Source organism: Camelina sativa, chromosome 13 (genome assembly GCF_030686135.1).
Source record: "Camelina sativa cultivar CO46 ecotype springtype chromosome 13, ASM3068613v1".
Classification (NCBI taxonomy): Eukaryota; Viridiplantae; Streptophyta; class Magnoliopsida; order Brassicales; family Brassicaceae; genus Camelina; species Camelina sativa.
Window position 1 is genome coordinate 8,583,887 of NC_141892.1, and position 19,462 is coordinate 8,603,348.

The following is a 19,462-nucleotide window of genomic DNA, read 5'->3' on the forward strand; positions in this document are numbered from 1 at the left end:
GAAAACCTAAAGCATGGAAATTATCATAAAGTTGATAATAAGCTTTAGTTCTTAATATCAGAAGTGTCTTAACCAAAGGGGAATGCACACACATGTGTGTTCCCCACTTCTAAGTGGTGCATAGTCCATGGATAATAAGACCAAACATTTGTTTTGAGGAAACATTTTAAAACAATACCGAAAGTATAATAAATACTTAATAAACCGTTTTTATTCCCTCTTAGTGTATGTTGGTAAGCGAGGACCCATTTGGATCTTTTGATGTCTTTTTATTCAAAGTATTATATCATCAAAATATATATTGTCGGAAACCCAAAAATTCTCCCTATATTATTTATCCCTTTGTCGTCCAAATTATTATTAGCTAATGAGAATCGATTGAACCCTTATATGTTTTAATCACACGGCGGAGAATCGGAGATACATGTAAATGATATGGACTAATTAAGGGACTAATCATAAGAAATAACTCTGACACAAGGGTTATAAAAATGAGAGATGCTTCGAATTTGTGATCATCACAAGAAATAATATCCTCCATATATCTACCTACTTAGAATCTTAGATTATAATTTGATCAAGTTGTTTCCACACATACTATTATATAGCATCGACATGAAAATCCTTCTTGTTACAAAGATTGTTGCACTATACATGTGAGAAAATCGACCATCGTCAACCATACCAAACAAGAAAGACATGTGCAACGAGTTGGTGTATATTGACTTTATGCGTCTCCACTTGCATGGTATTAATGACACTCTTAAAACTTATTGATTGTGCAGCAATTTGGATATTCACGAACAGAACATTCGTAGATGAATACAAGTTGTATATACCTCTACGGGTGACAGTAGGCGTGAGATATCATATTATGTGTTTAGAACCTGAAAGAGTATAGTGATTTAAAAAAAGTTTTTCTGATTCATAGATACAAAAACTTGTCTCCGTAGATACAAAATCAATTTCACAACTCACTCAACCAACTCTAACTAATAACAACGTCCCACTACTCATAAACAGCACTACTCATAAACTCTACTGAACAATCAAGCTTATGTTTGATCTTAAAAACCCATTTACAACGCACACATTCTTCTCAGGTGATAAAGTTTTACTCTTAAGCTCCACATCAATAGCACTATTCCATATGGAAAGATGTCATAGTCTGCTTAAATGTTATGTGTTCTCTAGGATAAAGAACTGAAGAGCAGATGATGATGCTGCCGTTTTCTCCTCTTAGTCTAGCCATTCAATCCTGTTACGACAACCAAGTATGTAGGTCTAACTGAAAAGCCCATCAAAGATCCATTTAGGTTGTAACATAGTCAAACTAGTCCAAAGCCTAAAACTAAGAAGGCCAACTCTAACAATATTGATTTGTTTCTAGATGATCTGTCATCCTATAATGGCCACACTTTTTACTGTTTAATGGTGGTTGGTTTTGGTTGCTGGAATATGTAAATTATTGAGGATCAGGAACTAAATGCAAAAGACAATTTCAAGATAGTAAAATCGAAATTTTACTGCAATTAGCAGGGAAATCTCCCAACAACCAGAATTCAAAGCAATGCCATAAGAGGCAGAGGAAAACAATGACAAAGGAATGAAAATAACAAAGAAGGAGAGGAACACAAAAGAGTTCCCAAATCCGAATGATAATAAGAATCAAAAGGAGATCTTGTTTTATTCTTCAAACACCGGAACCACTCTCTTCAAACTCTTTACTGGTTCCGATCCGAGTCTTTTTTCTCTTTTCTTCAATCCTCCTGAGCAAGAGGAACAGCCTGAGCCTATAAGACACAAAGAAACAGTAGAGATATCGCGTTAGAGACAAACAAAAGTACCATTCTTTGAAAACTAGAATTGTTCAAGAATGCATACCAATGGGCGGTACTTCAATGCATAGAACATTTCAAGGTAACGGCGGGCCTCAAGACGGTCAAGGTTCGAAACATGCTTCCAGAATCCATACACACCAGTCAATGTCAGGAGCCTCTGTGAGTATATCTGCCAGGTGTATCTGCAAAACCAACAAAAGATGAGTAAAGCTGAACATGAGAATCTAAGTGAACTAGAAAAAGAACTGAGGAATAGTAAGTTGTTTTTACTTCTCTTCGATCCTCTGAAGCCCTCCTTGTGAGATCTCATCCCAGTGAGATGGATCTTCCTTACACTTGGTGAAGAAATCAGCAAGAGTATCAGCAGCCTGATCACCGTGGTACGGGTCAATGTGGAAACCTGATTTGCCGTGGACAATGATCTCAGCAGGACCACCTTTGCAAGTGGCGAAAGTCGGTAACCCACAGGTCATTGCCTCAACAACAGTCAACCCAAAGGCTTCATACAATGCAGGTTGCACAAACGCACCCTTGGTGTCACAGATGTACCTGTACAGCTCACCGTTCCTAACCCGGTTCATCTGGGAGGAGATCCATCTGAACTGACCGTTGAGCTTGTATTCCTCAATGAGATCATACATTTTCTTCATTTCGGCCTTCTCTTCGTTGTCCTTTGATTCTTTCCTCCTGTCTCCTCCCACAACCACCAAGTTAGCTAGCTCACGTAGGCGGGTGTTCTTCCCGTACCACTCAACAAGACCTGACAAGTTCTTGACACGGTCAAGCCTAGCCATGGTAAAGAGGATCGGCTTCTTCTTGTCCTTGAGCACACATCTGTTCCACAAGAAAAGCAAAAAGATTTTAGAACAACAATCAAAAACGTCAAAGATAAAAAAAAAACATAAAGAGTTATTAAAAAGCTTACAGGTGCTCTTCATTCTCAACATCGCTGTAGAGGAGCTCCTCGATCTCAGAGTGGAATTTAGTCAATCTACGCTTCTCCTCTGTGTAAGGGAAGTAGATGCTCATATCAGCACCAGGGGAGACAATGTTAAACTTGGGATCAAACACATCAATCCCGTGAACAACTCGGTACAATCCAGGGAGAGTAAAGGCCGTGTGACTCTCATACTGTCCAACAGTCTCTTTGCTGCAATATGAGTAAAGAAGACAACTCTTATAAACTAAAACACTTCTCTGAATCTATTCATTCATATATATATGTACTTCAATCAATCAATCTCTTTACCTTCCAGCAATTTCTTGGAATGTACTGGTGATGATGAAATCAGTGTGGTTCATTGCGAAAATATCCGCAGTGAACTGGCATGAGAAATGGTACTTCTCGTCAAGCGTCTTCCAGTAGATATCAGAATCTGGGTACTTAGTTTTCTCCAGAGCGTGAGCAATGGTACACTATAAGAGAATCATTCACAAAGCATTATTATCTTGACCACCTGACTTATTTCATTAGATGGTTATGAAATGTTCAAATCAAGAAACTAAACCTGAGTAACACCAAGTTTGTGTGCCAATAAAGAAGCAACAAGGTTTCCATCACTGTAGTTACCAATGATAAGGTCAGGCTTTCCATTCAATTCTTTTGATAACTCAACAGCAGCATCCTGAAATAGCAAGAGAAGTTCAGGTTTAATATATAAAAGTGGCAAACAGAACACAGTACTAGAGGAAGAAGATGAGTGTACTTCACCTCAGCGTAAGTCTCTAGATATGGCCAGACTTCAAATCTTGAGATCCATTTGCGAACAATACCCTTCTCTGTTCTGAAGGGGACACGAAGAATGTCACAGTACTCAGAATCATAAACTCTCTCTAGACGTTCACCACATGTGGTTCCAACCGCATCAGGAAGCAGTCGAGTGAGCTGCAACATAACCAAAACATATGGTTAGATATACACATCCGAAGAATCCAAGATTGGAGCAAAATAACTCAAAGCTTACAATGAGAATTCGTGGAGTAATGTCGAGTCCTTGTTGCTTAATACGTTGGAGCATCTCTACCTCAAGGGCCCGAACTTGATCCAGAATGTAAACAACCTGCAATATCACAAAAAAATTAGCTACTCTTTGACAGAACAAGAAGTGTATATCTCTACAAGACTACTAGAGGAAGAGACTGGTTCTAACCTGACCACCAGTGTCAGGGTAACCAAGAACATTGTCTTGAGCGAAGTAACCATGTGGAGAGAGGATCACGACGTTAAACACCATTGGGACTCTTCCAAGAAAAGTCTCAAGAGTGCAAGGGTCAGGCGCCTCAAGAAGGTCCAAAAGAAGACGAATCATGTCAAGGACACGTTCAGCATTGTTACCCCATCCCCTCTCGAGACCAATGTCCTCAAACTTGGCCTCAAACTCTTCATAGGGTGTTTCCGGCTTAAGCTCTGCCAGGTACTCCTCTGCTTTCCTCAAGACGTGTTGCAGCGTGTTGAGGTTTTGAATCTTCTCGCTCAACATTAAATTCTACAAAACAAAGCACAAATCATTCAAACATAGATTCTTGGTTTAATGGGAGAGAGAGATTTCAAATGGATACAGATCAATACCTTGCCCTGGTGGCTATGTCGACGAAGGAACTTAAGCAATGGAAGCAAGCTCTCCTTGTCATGGAAGAGCTTAGCTGAGAGATGACGGTTAAGGAACTCAACACCATCTCCAATGTACTTGTGGAGCGTCGGACGAGGGACAGACGCATTGAATGGCTCGAAATCAAGCTCAAGAGTGAAATCACCATTCTTACTGCAAATTAAAAATGACATTGTTGAGAGAAACAGAGATGTAGAGAGAGAGAGAAAAACAGAATTTGAAGTTAAGGAATGGTAAACATACACTCCATCAACGAGTTCTTCCTTGAAATGAAGAAACTCAGCAGGTTGAAGCTCCTCAACGACAAGATCATGGAGATTGACTTTTAAGTATTCCCAAACACCAGGACTTGGCCTCACAGCAAGAGCAACCCATGGTGGCAACACTACTGCTTCCTGTTTTTTTTTCACCCAACCATAAAGATCAAAACTTTTTCCAAACAAAAAATCAAAACTTTGCACTACCCATTTGAAGATTCGAGTTTTGAAATGTACCTGAGTGGATTTGAGAAGGTCAAAGAAAGCACCACCTTCAAGTTTTTTCTGGGTTTGATCAGGCAAAGCCTCGAATTCAGCAGTGATCTGGTTTTGTTGCAAGATACCTTTACCTTTGGCTGCAACCCTACAAAAAAAAAATAAAACATGTGAAGTTGATCAAACTTTTTTTCTTTTTTTTTTTCTTTAACCATAAACTGAAAAGCCCATTGAAAAGGTGATTAATGAAGTGAAACAAACCTGGAAAGCAAGGCAAGGACTTCGTTCCTCTCAGAAACAAGCGTTTGGTTCAAACGCTCACGTTGGCTGTGGACGCGCGTTATCATACGTTCAGCGTTTGCCATTGATCCAAAAGAGAGACGCAGAAACAGTGAAAAGTGTTTTGTAAACTGCGGAGAGAGAGAGATAAAAATCAGAGAGTTGTAAATTATTCGATGAAAATAAAATGAAGTGTTTTGTGTTTTCCACATTCACATCATCATCATATATATAAAGAAAAGGGAACTACGAATTAGATATTATAGTATAACGATGGTCAAGATATTATAACCTACTAAAAGTCAAGAAACTGTGACTCTTTTAGCCTTACAGAGTCCAAGGTTATTACGAAAACAAAGCCTAGAAGGTTATTATTATATTCAACTACTTGACCCTCTCTACACGTACACATGGCGAAACCAGAATTCGTTTCATGGTTTTTGGTTCCTAAGTTCGATAGATGATCATTAAACAAATATTTTGAGCCGACATCGAATTTGACGTTTTAGAAAATTGAAAATGATGTTTTAAGAACAAATCTTTTCCATCAAAAAATACATAAGTTTTGTTAAACATTCCTATCCTCCACCATCCATTGTAAAAAGCAATGGTGTGTGATTACGAATCTTTTACAAAACATCTTTGTCAAAAATTTAAATCCAAGCGTGAGTCATAAAAAAAAGTGGATGTAGACATACTATAACATAAAGACAAATATAAGAATCCTGGTACACGTCATACAAATACATTAAAAGAAAATTATTATAATTATTGAGCAAAACTAAAAAAAAGTTAAGTTTCTTGAACAGTCGAATGTCTCTATAGTGGATTCCATATTTGGAGTTTTTTCTTTTGCAAGAAAATGATTCATAATGCAAAAGAATTTTCCGAAAATGTTAATTAATTTATAAAAAAAAAATGTTGGACGATGATATTCTTTTTTATTTTGCAACACAGCTGGAAAATTCTCTATGAGAAAATTCCTCTAAAAAATAAAATTAAAAAAAAAAGCGAGAAAATAGAATATAAAGCACGACTGATTCTTTAAAATATAAAAGAGTTTTGGTGTTTTTTTCCTAACCAGAGATTTTTCAGGCAAGAATTTTCTAAAAGATTTTGTTTGATTCATCTTCTTTATTCAGAAAAATAAACCAAGACAAAGCAAATCTAGCTATCATTAGAGCTAAAACATGATTAAAGTAAATGCAATAGACAATTAAAAAGAATAGGAAGAAGAAGAGAACCTGGAGTAGAGAGAGAGAGAGAGAGAGAAGTGGTTTGAGTGAGCGATGAAGGTATACGTTCGATATGTTTCAGATTTATAGGGAGAGGATTCTTAAAGCTTGAATGCAAATTTTGGTAAGATGATAAAATAATAAAATGAATCATTACTTCCTCTGTTTCCTTTTACGTTTCATTTCTTGGGCTCCAAACCCAGAAAAACAAAAAACTACTAGAAGATAAAATGGATTTTTAAAAGTCCAAGGTAAAGGCCATTTAAGGAAAAGAAGAAAGTTCTGGAATGGTGTAATTTTCCTTAAAAAATGTATAATCACTAATACTTTTCTCCTTAGATAGAATAGATATCGGATTATATTACTGATCTTTGGATTAACAAGACATTTACATAAATTAGATCTTATCTATCTTTATAATACTTGACAAACAAGAAAAAAAGTTATTACCATTTAGTTACAAATTTTTTTTTTCTGTGTGCCAAACCATCCAAACATTTCACTTTTAATAAATTATACGTTTGACTTTGTGGGAAATTTGTTTTGGCTTAATAAATAATTTTTTTTTTGTTGAAAATTTTTGGACTAAAGATGATAAAGTGAATTACTAAAAGTTTTTGAATAAATACAAAGAGTTTTTCTGAATAAATGCAAAGAGATTTTTTTTATTATTAGCTAGTTTCATATATTTATGCTATCAAAAAGTCTTTAGAAGTTATTTATTTCTATTTTAAAATCGACTTAAATTACATTAATTTTCTCAACTTAAAAATATTAATTTTTTACATTTATTGTGATTTGTAAATGATATGTGTTGTCTTTTTTACTAGTATTTTTTATATATAAGTAACTAACTTCTAAAACATTTGACAAATAAGCTGTAAACTAATCACATGTTTCCTTTTCGAAAACTTTTCTACCTATAGATATTTTACCAAGGAAAATAATTAATTTCAGTTATATTCACTTTTTTTACCTTCTTTAATCCAGTAAATTTACCCTATTTTTGTTCTTTCTCATATTTTAGAAATTAATATAACTCTTTCAGCAATCTTTGATAAAATGATGAAAATGTATTTTAGAAAAATGGATGGTTGAGCTAAATCATATAAGCTCATCATCTAAACTCATGCATAGTAATAAAATTGTGTGTGTACAGTGAACATAGTACAATATCACGAAGATGGACGTGACATTGATCACTCTGCAATACAAATACAACTCGACTATAAAGTAGCATTACCGAAAGCTAGCATCATCGTACATTTTGCCGAAGTATTTTTCTAGGTCTTAAAGAATCAAGTTGGACTGATAGATCCACGAAGAGTTGGTCTGTCTCTAACATTCTTAGGTGCGACTAAAAAAATTATGGTAAGCCAAAAATAAAAGAAAAAAAAGTAAAAAAAAATTACGGTTGATTAATGTTAGTAACCCATATGTCTGAAGTCTGATGAATGATATATAACTTATATATTCACGTGATTACACAATTTTTGCTAGTATTTTTATAAGTTATCAGTTTTTATTGGTCATATTTTCAATGAAATGATTTATCATTTATATAACTTACCTATTGAATTAGTTTTTTTTTTCTTTAAATATATATATATATATATATATATATTATGATTGTTTTGTAATACGATCTATTCAAAAGTTCAAATGTAGTCTTTTTGGCGATCAATCATCACTTTGCTTACTTTTTACAATTCATATCTCTTTAGCAAATGTTTTTCACTAGCACCATTATTGTGTTCCGATTTTAATTGATGGTTTAGATAATGTAGTTTCGTGAGTTATGCAATAAAAAATTCAGTCGCCTTTTTGTGGGAAAATATTCCGTTAAGAGTTTGTCATCCAAATTTAATCGGATGTTCCAGAAGCGACTTATAAATTATAATGTCATCCATTTGCTTAAGTTTTTTATTCCAAGTTGTTGTTCATTTGCTAAGTTATTATTATACCCTTTGACTACATAGAAATTATTCGTTGTGAATGATGGAAGAAAGCAAAAAAAAAATTTGTAAATGGCCATCAATACATATCCCCATTTATCGACAACCACGTGTCGGAGTACAAGAAGGGTTTCACGTGGAACGACGGTATTAGTGAATCTACGAGCTACACCAACAACAACAAAACAGGAGGCCAGGACGAGCTCTACTAGCAATTTTGGTTGATTGTGACGTGGCTTTCCACCGACTTTGGATAATGAAATAACAAAGTTGTGTAATCATTTTGTATTAGGATAAGGATTTAGGAGCTAGTAGCCAATTACAATTTTGATTAATTCAGTTTCGTACGTTAAAAGTAATATTTTTGGTCCACTAAACACAGTCCACTGTTATTTTTCTGTGGGGTGGTTTTTGACTTCTGAGGTTTAGGTGAAAGCGGTATTTTAATTCTCGTTTATTGTGATTTAATGGTTGCTGACAATTACAAAAAAAAAAAATGGTTGTGAGTTTAGAGGAAGTGGAATGGGGTAGATAGATAATTATTTCTCTCTAATTTGCTACCATAATAACACCTTTCATCTAACCCCTTTTAACATTTAACGTTTCTTCCACTTTCTAATTTTGTTTCAAATCTATACTTCTTCAGTTCTTTCTTAACATATTGCATTATGCTTTCTATTGAATCATAATGACATCCCAGGCTATTTTGCCTAAATATCAATTAGCAATAAGAGTTTCCACCCAACCCTCATCCATATTAAAGCAATACTCATTATGTTTTGAATTTTTGATGAATGTAAGTTATGTAACGAGAAAGAAACTTTTGTTGTGTGGGCCTGTCTGTGTAAATGCATAATGTAAGTTAGTTAATAGATTTTACAGTGGTAATCTTTCAAAATCAAAATACAATTTACGATTCAACTAATATTTAGTTTGTTGAACAACATAATTCTTAACTAACGAAGAATTATTCAAGTTAATAAGTATCTTTGTATCAAAACTTTTATTTGGCCATTTATTTTAACTTTTAAGACAACAAAAGACATGTCTCTGCGTAGATTATCTTTTTTTTTTTGGGGTTAAAAATACGAAATAATATACTTCATTAGTTACACAAAAGATGCCATAAATTAAGAAAACATATTAAACTATCTTTTACATCTTTGAAAATCAAATTGTTTTTTTGATATTTTTCGTCGATTTGAAGTTAAATTAGATACTTTACAGTTTACACCAAATTTTGTATTGAAATATTTTTGGTGGCTGGAACCATCTTCTTCTTCTTTTTTTTTTTTTTTTTTCTAACCATTTTCTTTTTGAAAAATGTGATGTTTCATTTTGATTTTTAGGTAGTAGTCAAACATTACATGATTTCCATTAGGTTTGCCTAATTTCTGGAATTGAAGTTCCATCTTCTGATACAGAATCAGGCAACAACAAAATATTATTAAAGTGTTTCGCTATATTCAATCATCCATCATTTTCTCTAACAAACCACGACATATAATGGTAATCTACCACGAGATCGTCAAAAAAAAAAAAATGGTAATCTACCACGTTGCTTTTTTCTTAAAAATGGAGGGTTTGCATTTTTCTGTTCATCGAAAGACGCCTATGATAACATCTAGGAAATTTAATTACTCCAATTCGTCAGAGACAAATCCATGTGTTTTCCCCTCACTTTACGTGTGTTTATGATTTGATATGTTTTTCTAGCATTTTTTACAAACGTTATGAGAATCATCTTCATACTACATCTGGTTTTCAACCTTTTTATTTATGTATGTTCCTACATGATAGATAGGTTGGAAATATTTTTCTCGAATTAAGACTTAGAGAAAATAATGATACTTACTTTCGTTTCAGCTTTCAAGTGTCCTTCTAGTGTTTCTCTATATTAAGGAAATTTTTTAGTATAATCTGAAATATTAATAGGGATAGAATTAGGAATTTGTCTCTTAAGGAACAGTGAAGACAAATAATGATGTTCTGTAACATCATTCACATCACACAGTTCTATGTGTCATTCAAAAGACAAATCATCTGGTCTGATTTATTTTGATTATTTAGGCAAGGCGAGGATGGTGTGAGGTGAACCCTTGAAAGATCTCGTTACGATTTGTAACTTGTTGGCTGCTCAATACCAATTTGAATACTACTGTAGACTGTAGTTCTAAAACCAATGAAATGGCCAGGCCAGCAACATCTCTTACCAGACCGCAAAACGCAAACGCATAAGTGCAGTTGCGACTCGAGTCGACTACAGGTGATAAAGAATCGATTTATTTTTAGAACAGACAAGAGCTTACAAGATGGATTTAAAAACAAACAGATATTTACATCAGACCACAAACCAAAATTAAAGAGCCTAACATAAGTCTCCGACTATCTCACAAGTTTCTCTCAATAAACATGAAATTTTCCTCTTTCTCTTTGCAAGACTGCAAAACTCAAACTTCTCAGCTATTTTAGTATTTGCTCCTCTTAATAGTTCTAATCTCATTTGACAGGTCGTCACCGTGACGTCTCGAATACATGGCACTGCGAATCTCTCTACCAGTCGCTTCTCCATGTTTAAACCGTAATACCCAAATGTTCAGAAGACCTCAAGTATGGTGAAGGCAAAGTATGTTCTTGTTGGAAACGGACGATTGAGAGAGCTTCAATGGCAGATTGCTTCCCCGTACGCTACCCATTGTTTGAAGCTATCTGGGAAATCATCGCGAATCTTTGTGTGTACAGATTGTTCGGTTCCCATAGGTTCTTTTCCCTGCCAAAGGAAATAAATCCGGTTTCCGGTTTAAGTTTCAAGTGAAGTAACCAAATCACAATATATGCCCCAAAAATATCAAACCATCTGAGTGCAGTGAAATATGTCGTATGATACAATACCAAATAAAATCACAGCGCTGAACTATTTTATTAGCTAATATTGGCCAGACTCTTAACCATTTCATTTATTAATTTAACGTTTTAAGCCATAGACTACATGCTTTGTAAAATAAGAGAGTAAGAAAATCCGTTTATTTGTGACAGGTTCAGCTACTAGATATCCTCTGCTCGTTAAATCCTATTATAGCATCTACTTCCAATCTGAGCTCGTTACGACTAACTTCCGTGGTTCAAGGTTTAGCCAATGGTTCATTCAGGTTTCAGAGAAGATATCATATAGAAATCTATACGAGCTAGATGGCAGAAAGTAACACCAGTTCTCACTGTACAAAACTTGCTAGAGAGATATGCAAACTAGTATATGGAAGACTGACCTTCCTGCTGCTTGATCCACTCTCACTCATAGCTGGCGTCGGTTGTTTTGCTTCAGTAATGATATTTTCTGATGAAGACGTCTCGGCGGTTGAATATATTGTAAGCACTGACGGCCTGCCAAAAGAACGCAATGTGAATTGCATGACCTTATACCGTTATACGTAGTAAAATTGACTAGACCATGACTAGAAAAAATTGTTGATTTTTCATGAGGAATAGGCTATCATTGTTATATTAGTCATCACTGGTGAAAACCCTATGCAAATGGATATTTGAAAATTTTTGTTTTAACATTTTTGGACATCTATCAGCTGTGTTTTTTAGATAGATGGACGAGAAAACGCTATAGACGTAGAAATTTTATACTTCTGTGGAATGAGATCTGGTTCCCCTATTGTCTGCTTAAAATTGTAAACTGATGTCTTTAGTGCACAGTAATTTTACCTGGACAATTGATCGTTCTCACATAGATTTTCCGACGAAGAAAGCCACTCAATATCAACGAAATTTGAGACACTAGACATATCTTCTTGCTCGGACAAGTAATTGGAGCTACTACCATTATGTTGAACCTTTTGGGCATCTCCAAAAAAATATGTGCTAGGCATTGACGGAGTACACCTACAAAGATGTTATAGCTAAATATCAAGACCAACAAGAGAGACAAGTGTTACTATGTACTAGCACACACACTATCTAATCTACATGAAGCATACAGATAACCACTTCATGAATATATGAGCTATATCACGGGTAGAACTCAGAAGCACAATAGAGCTGCACCCATCAAAATTATAATGCATACATAGCATGGACACTCAAGCTAAATGTACCAGCAGCACATATTTTATCTAGCTATAGTGAAGAATATTGTAGGAAAGATTTGAACAAACCTCGATAATGTTACATCACCGGCAGCTGGCATATCTGGAGATGACTCTGAAATTATATGAGTCACTTGGTGTGACGACACAAAGCCTTTATGTGATATGCTTTCACTCTTTCTACTCATTGCGGACATCGGAGTGTGACTTTCATGGAGAATATTCCCATCTGATAAGCACCTCTTCACAAGAAACCTGGAAACATAGTATTAAGAGCTATGATCATAGATGTGGCGAAACAAAGTCTATCATATTTGTGCACTTTACGACGAAGGCTAACAAAGATGAAAATTTTACATACCAAAAAAAAAAGAGCAAATTCTTAAACATATAGGGCGTACAGATTAAGGTACAGTTCGATGCAATTAACAAACCAATCCTAGTTTTTCATCAATAACAAATGCCCATACCTCCTTATGTCTAAATCATATGATAAGGGTCACAATAGTTTTGCGGGATCTAAATTGGAAGTTATGGTGGAGATATATCATTTTAGTGAATGGACAATGTTAAAATCTGTAGAGCCTATTTGTTTCAAATTCGTATAACACATACAATCATCAAAAATTGTCTTAAGGAGAAAATGGAACCACTAAAACCTCTCTACCTACATGGCAGCAGCAATTTTATAAATAGGTGAATATCTAAAATTCAAGTTTGCAGTCACAGAACCCTACCTTTCATCTTCCCCCCTGCTTATCTCTCCACTTTGTCCATTAGAGTGGGAATCTGACCGCAACTCCCACACCGCTTGCCTCCCTTGTTCAGGCCGGAAAGTACCAAGAAATCTGCATACAGGAATCCACAAAGGCCCAAAGAATTTCTGTAAGTCTCTGGAGATTAACGTGAAACCTGGATATATACAATAGAGTGAAAGAGACAAGCTTACATATTAATAGCATCTTGTTTATCCGCATCCATATATGCGTTATTATAATAACGTTGCAGAGTCCTCAAGAACTCTTGTGACTGGGTTGCTGCTTTCCACTGGCCTCGCCTCTCACTAAAAACCTATTGCACACCAGAAATTCTAAGAATCAACAAAGTGTATCTCAACAATAGTGAACATAATTTTAACTTGAGAGTCGGCTGCAGAAGATCGAAACATCATAATTCAGTGCAGAACAATGGGACAGATTACAAAAGGAATTTTGACTGAAGTCCGAAATCCTTTGGTGAAAGTAAGATAATGAGGGCTTAATCGCGATTGAGATATAACATAGATGACATAGCAAGGGTCCCTTGTACTTCTTGTACATCAAAGACTAAGCTCAGAAATCAGACCAGCTTTTCTATAGACCAATATCATCCATAATTCCTAACGTTTCATGAGAAAAACATTTTAATCTTTACCAATTATGTACATGCTGCTTCTAACTCAAAAATCATATCATACTAATATCAACTGAAAAGCTGATAGGTTTAAATAAGAGATGGTGGATCAGCATGCATGAAGGATTCCTGATGTTATACCGAGAAACAAGGATGCACAGATGAAACTAGAGTTTTCATGAGCTAACATTTACTTTTAAAAGGCAACAGCTGTTTTTTAGTTGTGAATAATAAATTCCTTTGACGAGAAAAGGGATATACTTCATCTCATGGAGCCAGTCATGAATCGTTCCAACCAGACTATATGGAATCTATTTTGTACATAATTAACCGCCCATTATTTAGTATCCACTAACTGTCTCTAGCAGAAGACTTAATATGGACAGTTCCATATGAACATGAACAAAACCGTTCCGATGCTATGTCAGGAATTATACGAATAAAGTAAAAAATAGAATTACCTTATTGTGGGCTGCAGATCCGCCATATTGATAAGCTAGTGTGTCTCCCATCATCTCGTATAACCCCATTAAAGTACTAGACAAAGGATCATCAAGTTCTATAGTTGGAGCATCTCTAATTCCTAAAGCATGAAGCTGTTGCCCTAGAGCAGCCCAACCATATGCATACTGGGCAACATTTGTACGATCAAGGCAATCTATGCAGTTGGTCCTCAGCACTCCTCTCTGGAGCCTGCTTGGCTTGATATCATAATCGCCATTTGCAGCATTCTTTCTTGGGCAAAAATTCTTCTCTAAGGAATCATATTCCCCACTATCATCATCAGAACTATTATGTGGAGACATATCGGCGCTGCAATTTTAAGACATTAGTACTGTAAGTGTTTACTCTATAGCTGCAGGAAATTAACTTTTCTAATAGAAATATTTCAGTGACATAATTTTCCACCAAGAAATGGCAATTACCCATTTTCAAAGAGTAAAACAAATAATGGATAGTTGGTGACAATCAACAAGTTATCCACATTCGCAGAAGATAATTCCATTAACTACTTTGACAAGATTCAGTTGAAAGCCCACAGCTACATATAAATTGGAGAACAATTTATATGATGAACAAGTACGTTACAGGAACTCAAGCAAAAAGGCTTACTCAGAAGAAGACAAGCTCATATAACCCTCAAGCTTCATTGCTGGTGTAAGTTGATGATAAAAGAAACCTGTCAGCATCAAAGCACAGGCAGCTACTTTTCCAAGAAGTGCCAATACATTTTCTGTTTTGCTGAAAGAAATAAAAAAAGAAAAAAGAAAGAATAGAGAAAACTGGTTTATATAGAAAAATGCATTGATAGATATTCATTATCTGAAGCAGCTGGATCGCAAATTAAAAAGATACCTGTGAAAATGTTTGTGCAAGTCCCAGTGGAGGAATTTAAGCCGATTTTCTTCTGGCAGATCTTTGTTTATAAAGTCAATTGCATTAGCAAACTCTGCCCGGAGAATCGACTCCCTGGGTTTCCTCTCTTTGGTCTATTGATTGTCAAAAGTAACAGGAGACATCAGTGAAAGTTTGAGGTGTGAGAGCATCAAAAATATAATGTACACACAATAGTTTGTTTCATTAAAAGTATAACTAGATTAAGGTGTAAGAAGATGCATCACTTGCCAATACAAAAAGTACCCAGCGAAGTAACGATTTAGGCGTGATAGATGAAAAAGCTAGATTAGGCAACTATGAAAAAGCTAGATTAGGCAACTCACCTTGATCAAGTTCAGAATAATGATGGGGATTCCATACCGCTCCACAAGGTTTTCAAAGTGAACTCTAGTTGCCTCATAGTTCAGGTCCTTTTTCGACACTGGAATTGACATTGAGGTGTTCAAAACAAAGAAAAGAGAGGGAGGGAGAGAGGTGACCAGGCAGTATTAGTATAAATAACACTTACATACTATATCAGGCTTAACTTTCATCCTTGAGGTCTCCTGTGACCAGAATAGAGGGATTGAGCCACGATTCTGCACAACAGAACTTATTTGCATGGGACGGTCTACAGGAACGTCCTCCGACACTATCTGCTCTGTTTCCACATCATTAGCAACATTACCACTTTCGTTTATTCCTCGTTTCAAGTACCTAAAATCAAAAGCGGGGTTTAGGAGAACGAAGCATAATAACTAACTGAAACAAAGATGCCTAATTAAAATCTCAATGTTGGAAGAACCCTGGAGATGGACATATATTGCACAACTCTAGCGCATGTATTCTTATGTGATTAACAATGTGGGCATTTATTTGCAATTATTTCATGTTACTGCTAAAGGTTAGAATACAAAACGAGTTATAATAGACATGTTACCACAGAAGTGGAAACTATGGAGTGATGAAATCTGATACCTGGTTCCAGCATTATGGCGGGAACGTCTAGCAATAAGAGTGAGTTTGAAATTCCGTCCAGCTTCAGAAAGTGTTGTCTGCATGCACAGTAAAACAAGGTTCAGCATCCATAAATCTAAACAGTACTGTGAGACTATCAAGGTATTTGAGAATAAAGATGCAAGAGTATCATAGCTGTATCTAAAATAGCAAGTGAGACAAGAAGAAAAATATTTGGGCAAGACAAGACATGATTTAGGGATGCAAAATAGTTAAACCAAAGAAAATGACTAGCTGTGAGGAAAGAAGAGAAACATTTGTATTTGAATTCGGGGAAACTTTAATTTCTCTGGTAAGTAAATGGTGCAGAAAAACATACAATTCTCACCTGCTTAAAAAAACCATACACCAATGCTACCGTCCACAGGGTATTCCGAAGATGATGTCGGGTCCCCCGAGTCAAGAATTCGTTCCACACAAACATTTTCTTATAGAGAGAACCTCCACTCTCATGGTCGCATATATTCTTCTGGAAACTTCGCATTATATTATACGAATAGCTAAAAAAGAAGTCTTTTGTAAGGTCCACCATACACAGGAGTCTCTTGTACCTGTTTACAAAGAAGTGGGAAACACCAATAGAGAAACGCCAGGGTTAAATGACTTTCAGTTCATAAAATGGGTGGAAGGGAACGTGCACTCTCTCTTTTCACCAAACAGGACTCTCTTTAGCACTAGGATTGAAATAAACACAAAAAAAACGGATAATGTAGCAAAAGATATATCAACATACCTGTTCTCGTCTCTCGAATTTGCATAGTTGGTAAGCACGCTAGAATTTTGCAATGCAATTATCTCACTCTTTGACACTTCATAAACAACGTGACCACAAATTTCACCTATCTCTCTTCTTTCAGTAATAAGAAGCATGTAGTATGGTCCCAAAAACTTAATGAACCCTGAGAGCAAATAAACGGCAAAACAAAACAAAAAATCTGTGAGAACAAAGCTGGAAATTAAAACCATCTACGGATCTACCCTCCTGTAAACATAACATGGGACAAAAAAAACACATACCAATAATTCCATAACAAACAGTGACAAGTTTCAGTCCACCCGTGGCCTTGTTCCCTTCGTGTATCCGTTTAAGCAACTCGTAGCATTCTTTTTTAGAATAAGCAGTGGAATCCTCTCTGAGATTAAGCTCAGACGCATCTAGCCGGTCTATCTTTAGTATTCTATACACTCCACTACCATTCCAACCAATCATGTAGAAATTCTGAAAAAACAAAAAGTCATGTTAGTGACAGTCCATGAAGCTCGTTACAAATATCTAATAGGCACGAAAGCAGATCTCAAATAGCTGATTGAGAATACTTCAAAGTGTGCTAATCGTGTATCATTTACCGATTGAGTCTCAAAGAGTTTGAATTCTTGCATACAACCAAGAAGAGCAGATGATACAGAGGAGGCTGAGCCTCCGTTCTCCATTGACGGCGATGAGGTCATAAACCTGATTTCTCAGTTTTTTTTGTTTTTTTTTGTAATTTGAAAATAAATTAGATCTACGCCCAAGCGGCTGGGCTCAGAGAAATATATCGGCGGAGCATTCACCAATATCCAAAATCCTTGAAAATGCAGAATTCACACGCAAACCAAAATCAAAAGATACTCTAAAACCTTGATTGACCACGTCTCCAAAGAGCCGACGGTCGTTGATTCCAAAGGAACAACAAAAACACGAGTCTATTGTATTGCTCTCTCGAGATTCGCACCGCGGACTTGCTTGCGCAAAACAATCGAATCAACCCTCAGAACCGACGCACACAGAGAGAGAGATTCTCTCTAGTGATATTATTGTGCTGCTTCTCTGGAATCAGAGAGGAACAAAATGCGAATTGGAAAAAAAAATAGGTAAAGCAAGTAATAAAAGAAACCACGATCACGGAGATCACAAACAAAAAACTCCCAAAGCTCAAATCAAACGAAAGAAGGAAGCTCAGATGAAACAGAAGATGATGATTAGATAAATTCAGAAAGAGGAGAAGTTTTATTACGAGGAAGAAGAAAGGGGTTTATGATGTAGAGAGAGAGAGAGAGAAAATAAGAGAGTTTTCTCAGCTGTTTTCTTTGTTTGTGTCGAGAGAAAGGAGAAGAAGATTGGATCGGGGAAGAGAGAGAGAGAGAGAGAGAAGACGACGACGCAAATCACCACAATTTCCTCTATTTTTTTAATTAAAAAAAAAAGAAAAAAGAAACTGAGATCTTTTTATTTGTTTTGGTATAAAAAAAAAAGGGAGCCCGTGACGATGCCTATATAAACTCACAGCTGTCTGGACTCGAATGGAATAGTTGCACTTTCGATGAGTTATTATTACTTTTAAATTTTCCAATTCACACAAATCCTTTATTTATTTTTAAAACTTAAAAACAATTTATAATCATGAATGAGTCATTCTATTTACCAAACTACTTTTTTTTGTTCTTCTTTGAAATATCGGGAGGTGAAATCAATGTTTGAATATCGGACGGAGATGGTGATCATCACCAGGTGATGTCAACAAACATAATTTAAAAAAAAAAAAGAAAAAAAAAAGGAGAAGTATCGTTGTACAATGAAAAAAATCAAACCAAATGGAATGCAGATACTACAAGCCCTTTAACAAACTATAAAAAATGCAAATACTACGATAAAATTTCTATAACTTAATAATTTTGAGACCATAATAATTTCTTAATTTATAATTCTATTAATTTTTTATAAACTAATATTGATTATCTTATTAGTTTCTAGTAATAATAAATTTTAAAATTTACAAAAAAAATAAAGTCATAATAACTATTGGTACATGACAAAAAACAAACTATTTAGTAGATTAATATTTGATGTATAGTAATATATTGTTAGCCGTAAATTTGGTACGTTTACAACATAATTAGAGTTTTGCCGAATTAAAAAAAAATAATAATAATCAGAGTTTATCGATGTCGAGAGAGAAGAAAATCGATTTTGGATCGAGAGAAAAAACCTTAAATTTGGAAAAGAGTACAATTCGGCAAACTCTGATTATTTTCTTGTCTTAGCCATCGATTTTGGGAATAGAGAAACTATTGCCATTGTCAGTTCAGTCTTCTCTCTCGATAAACTTTGATTATTTTATTTTCTTTAATTCCGTGTACGCATATAATAAAAACAATGAAAGTTGTCGCTGGTACAGTGGTATAATCCTCCCTTATGTACTCTCAGAACACG

The 19,462-nt window shown here is 35.3% G+C and overlaps 2 protein-coding genes across 11 annotated transcripts; both read right to left on the reverse strand.

Annotated features, from left to right (window-relative positions):
* Nucleotides 1-1,507: 1,507 nt before the first annotated feature.
* On the reverse strand, nt 1,508-6,925 carry LOC104736154 (sucrose synthase 1). Of its 9 annotated transcripts, none has more exons than XM_087482288.1 (14): nt 6,447-6,925; nt 5,185-5,333; nt 4,945-5,071; nt 4,694-4,845; nt 4,411-4,603; nt 3,992-4,327; nt 3,806-3,901; nt 3,553-3,726; nt 3,350-3,466; nt 3,091-3,257; nt 2,767-2,991; nt 2,112-2,675; nt 1,885-2,023; nt 1,508-1,793 (listed from the first exon to the last, which is right to left on the reverse strand). In XM_087482288.1, exons 2-14 carry the CDS (start codon nt 5,286-5,288, stop codon nt 1,761-1,763), a joined length of 2,427 nt encoding a protein of 808 aa, XP_087338414.1. In that variant the 5' UTR covers nt 5,289-5,333; nt 6,447-6,925; the 3' UTR covers nt 1,508-1,760. The 9 variants fall into 9 exon arrangements, with proteins under 9 accessions (XP_087338414.1, XP_087338415.1, XP_087338413.1 ...); XM_087482289.1 differs by lacking the exon at nt 6,447-6,925 and adding an exon at nt 5,495-6,013; XM_087482287.1 differs by lacking the exon at nt 6,447-6,925 and adding an exon at nt 5,611-5,914.
* Nucleotides 6,926-10,659: 3,734 nt separating this feature from the next.
* On the reverse strand, nt 10,660-18,550 carry LOC104736155 (phosphoinositide phosphatase SAC4). Of its 2 annotated transcripts, none has more exons than XM_010456091.3 (16): nt 17,617-18,550; nt 17,287-17,488; nt 17,003-17,168; nt 16,598-16,820; nt 16,231-16,307; nt 15,782-15,969; nt 15,597-15,694; nt 15,232-15,365; nt 14,989-15,117; nt 14,337-14,688; nt 13,433-13,554; nt 13,221-13,331; nt 12,553-12,738; nt 12,104-12,280; nt 11,659-11,773; nt 10,660-11,162 (listed from the first exon to the last, which is right to left on the reverse strand). In XM_010456091.3, exons 1-16 carry the CDS (start codon nt 17,716-17,718, stop codon nt 11,055-11,057), a joined length of 2,490 nt encoding a protein of 829 aa, XP_010454393.2. In that variant the 5' UTR covers nt 17,719-18,550; the 3' UTR covers nt 10,660-11,054. The 2 variants fall into 2 exon arrangements, with proteins under 2 accessions (XP_010454393.2, XP_087338418.1); XM_087482292.1 differs by having other exon boundaries at nt 15,786-15,969; nt 17,617-18,446.
* Between the last annotated feature and the right edge of the window lie 912 nt (nt 18,551-19,462).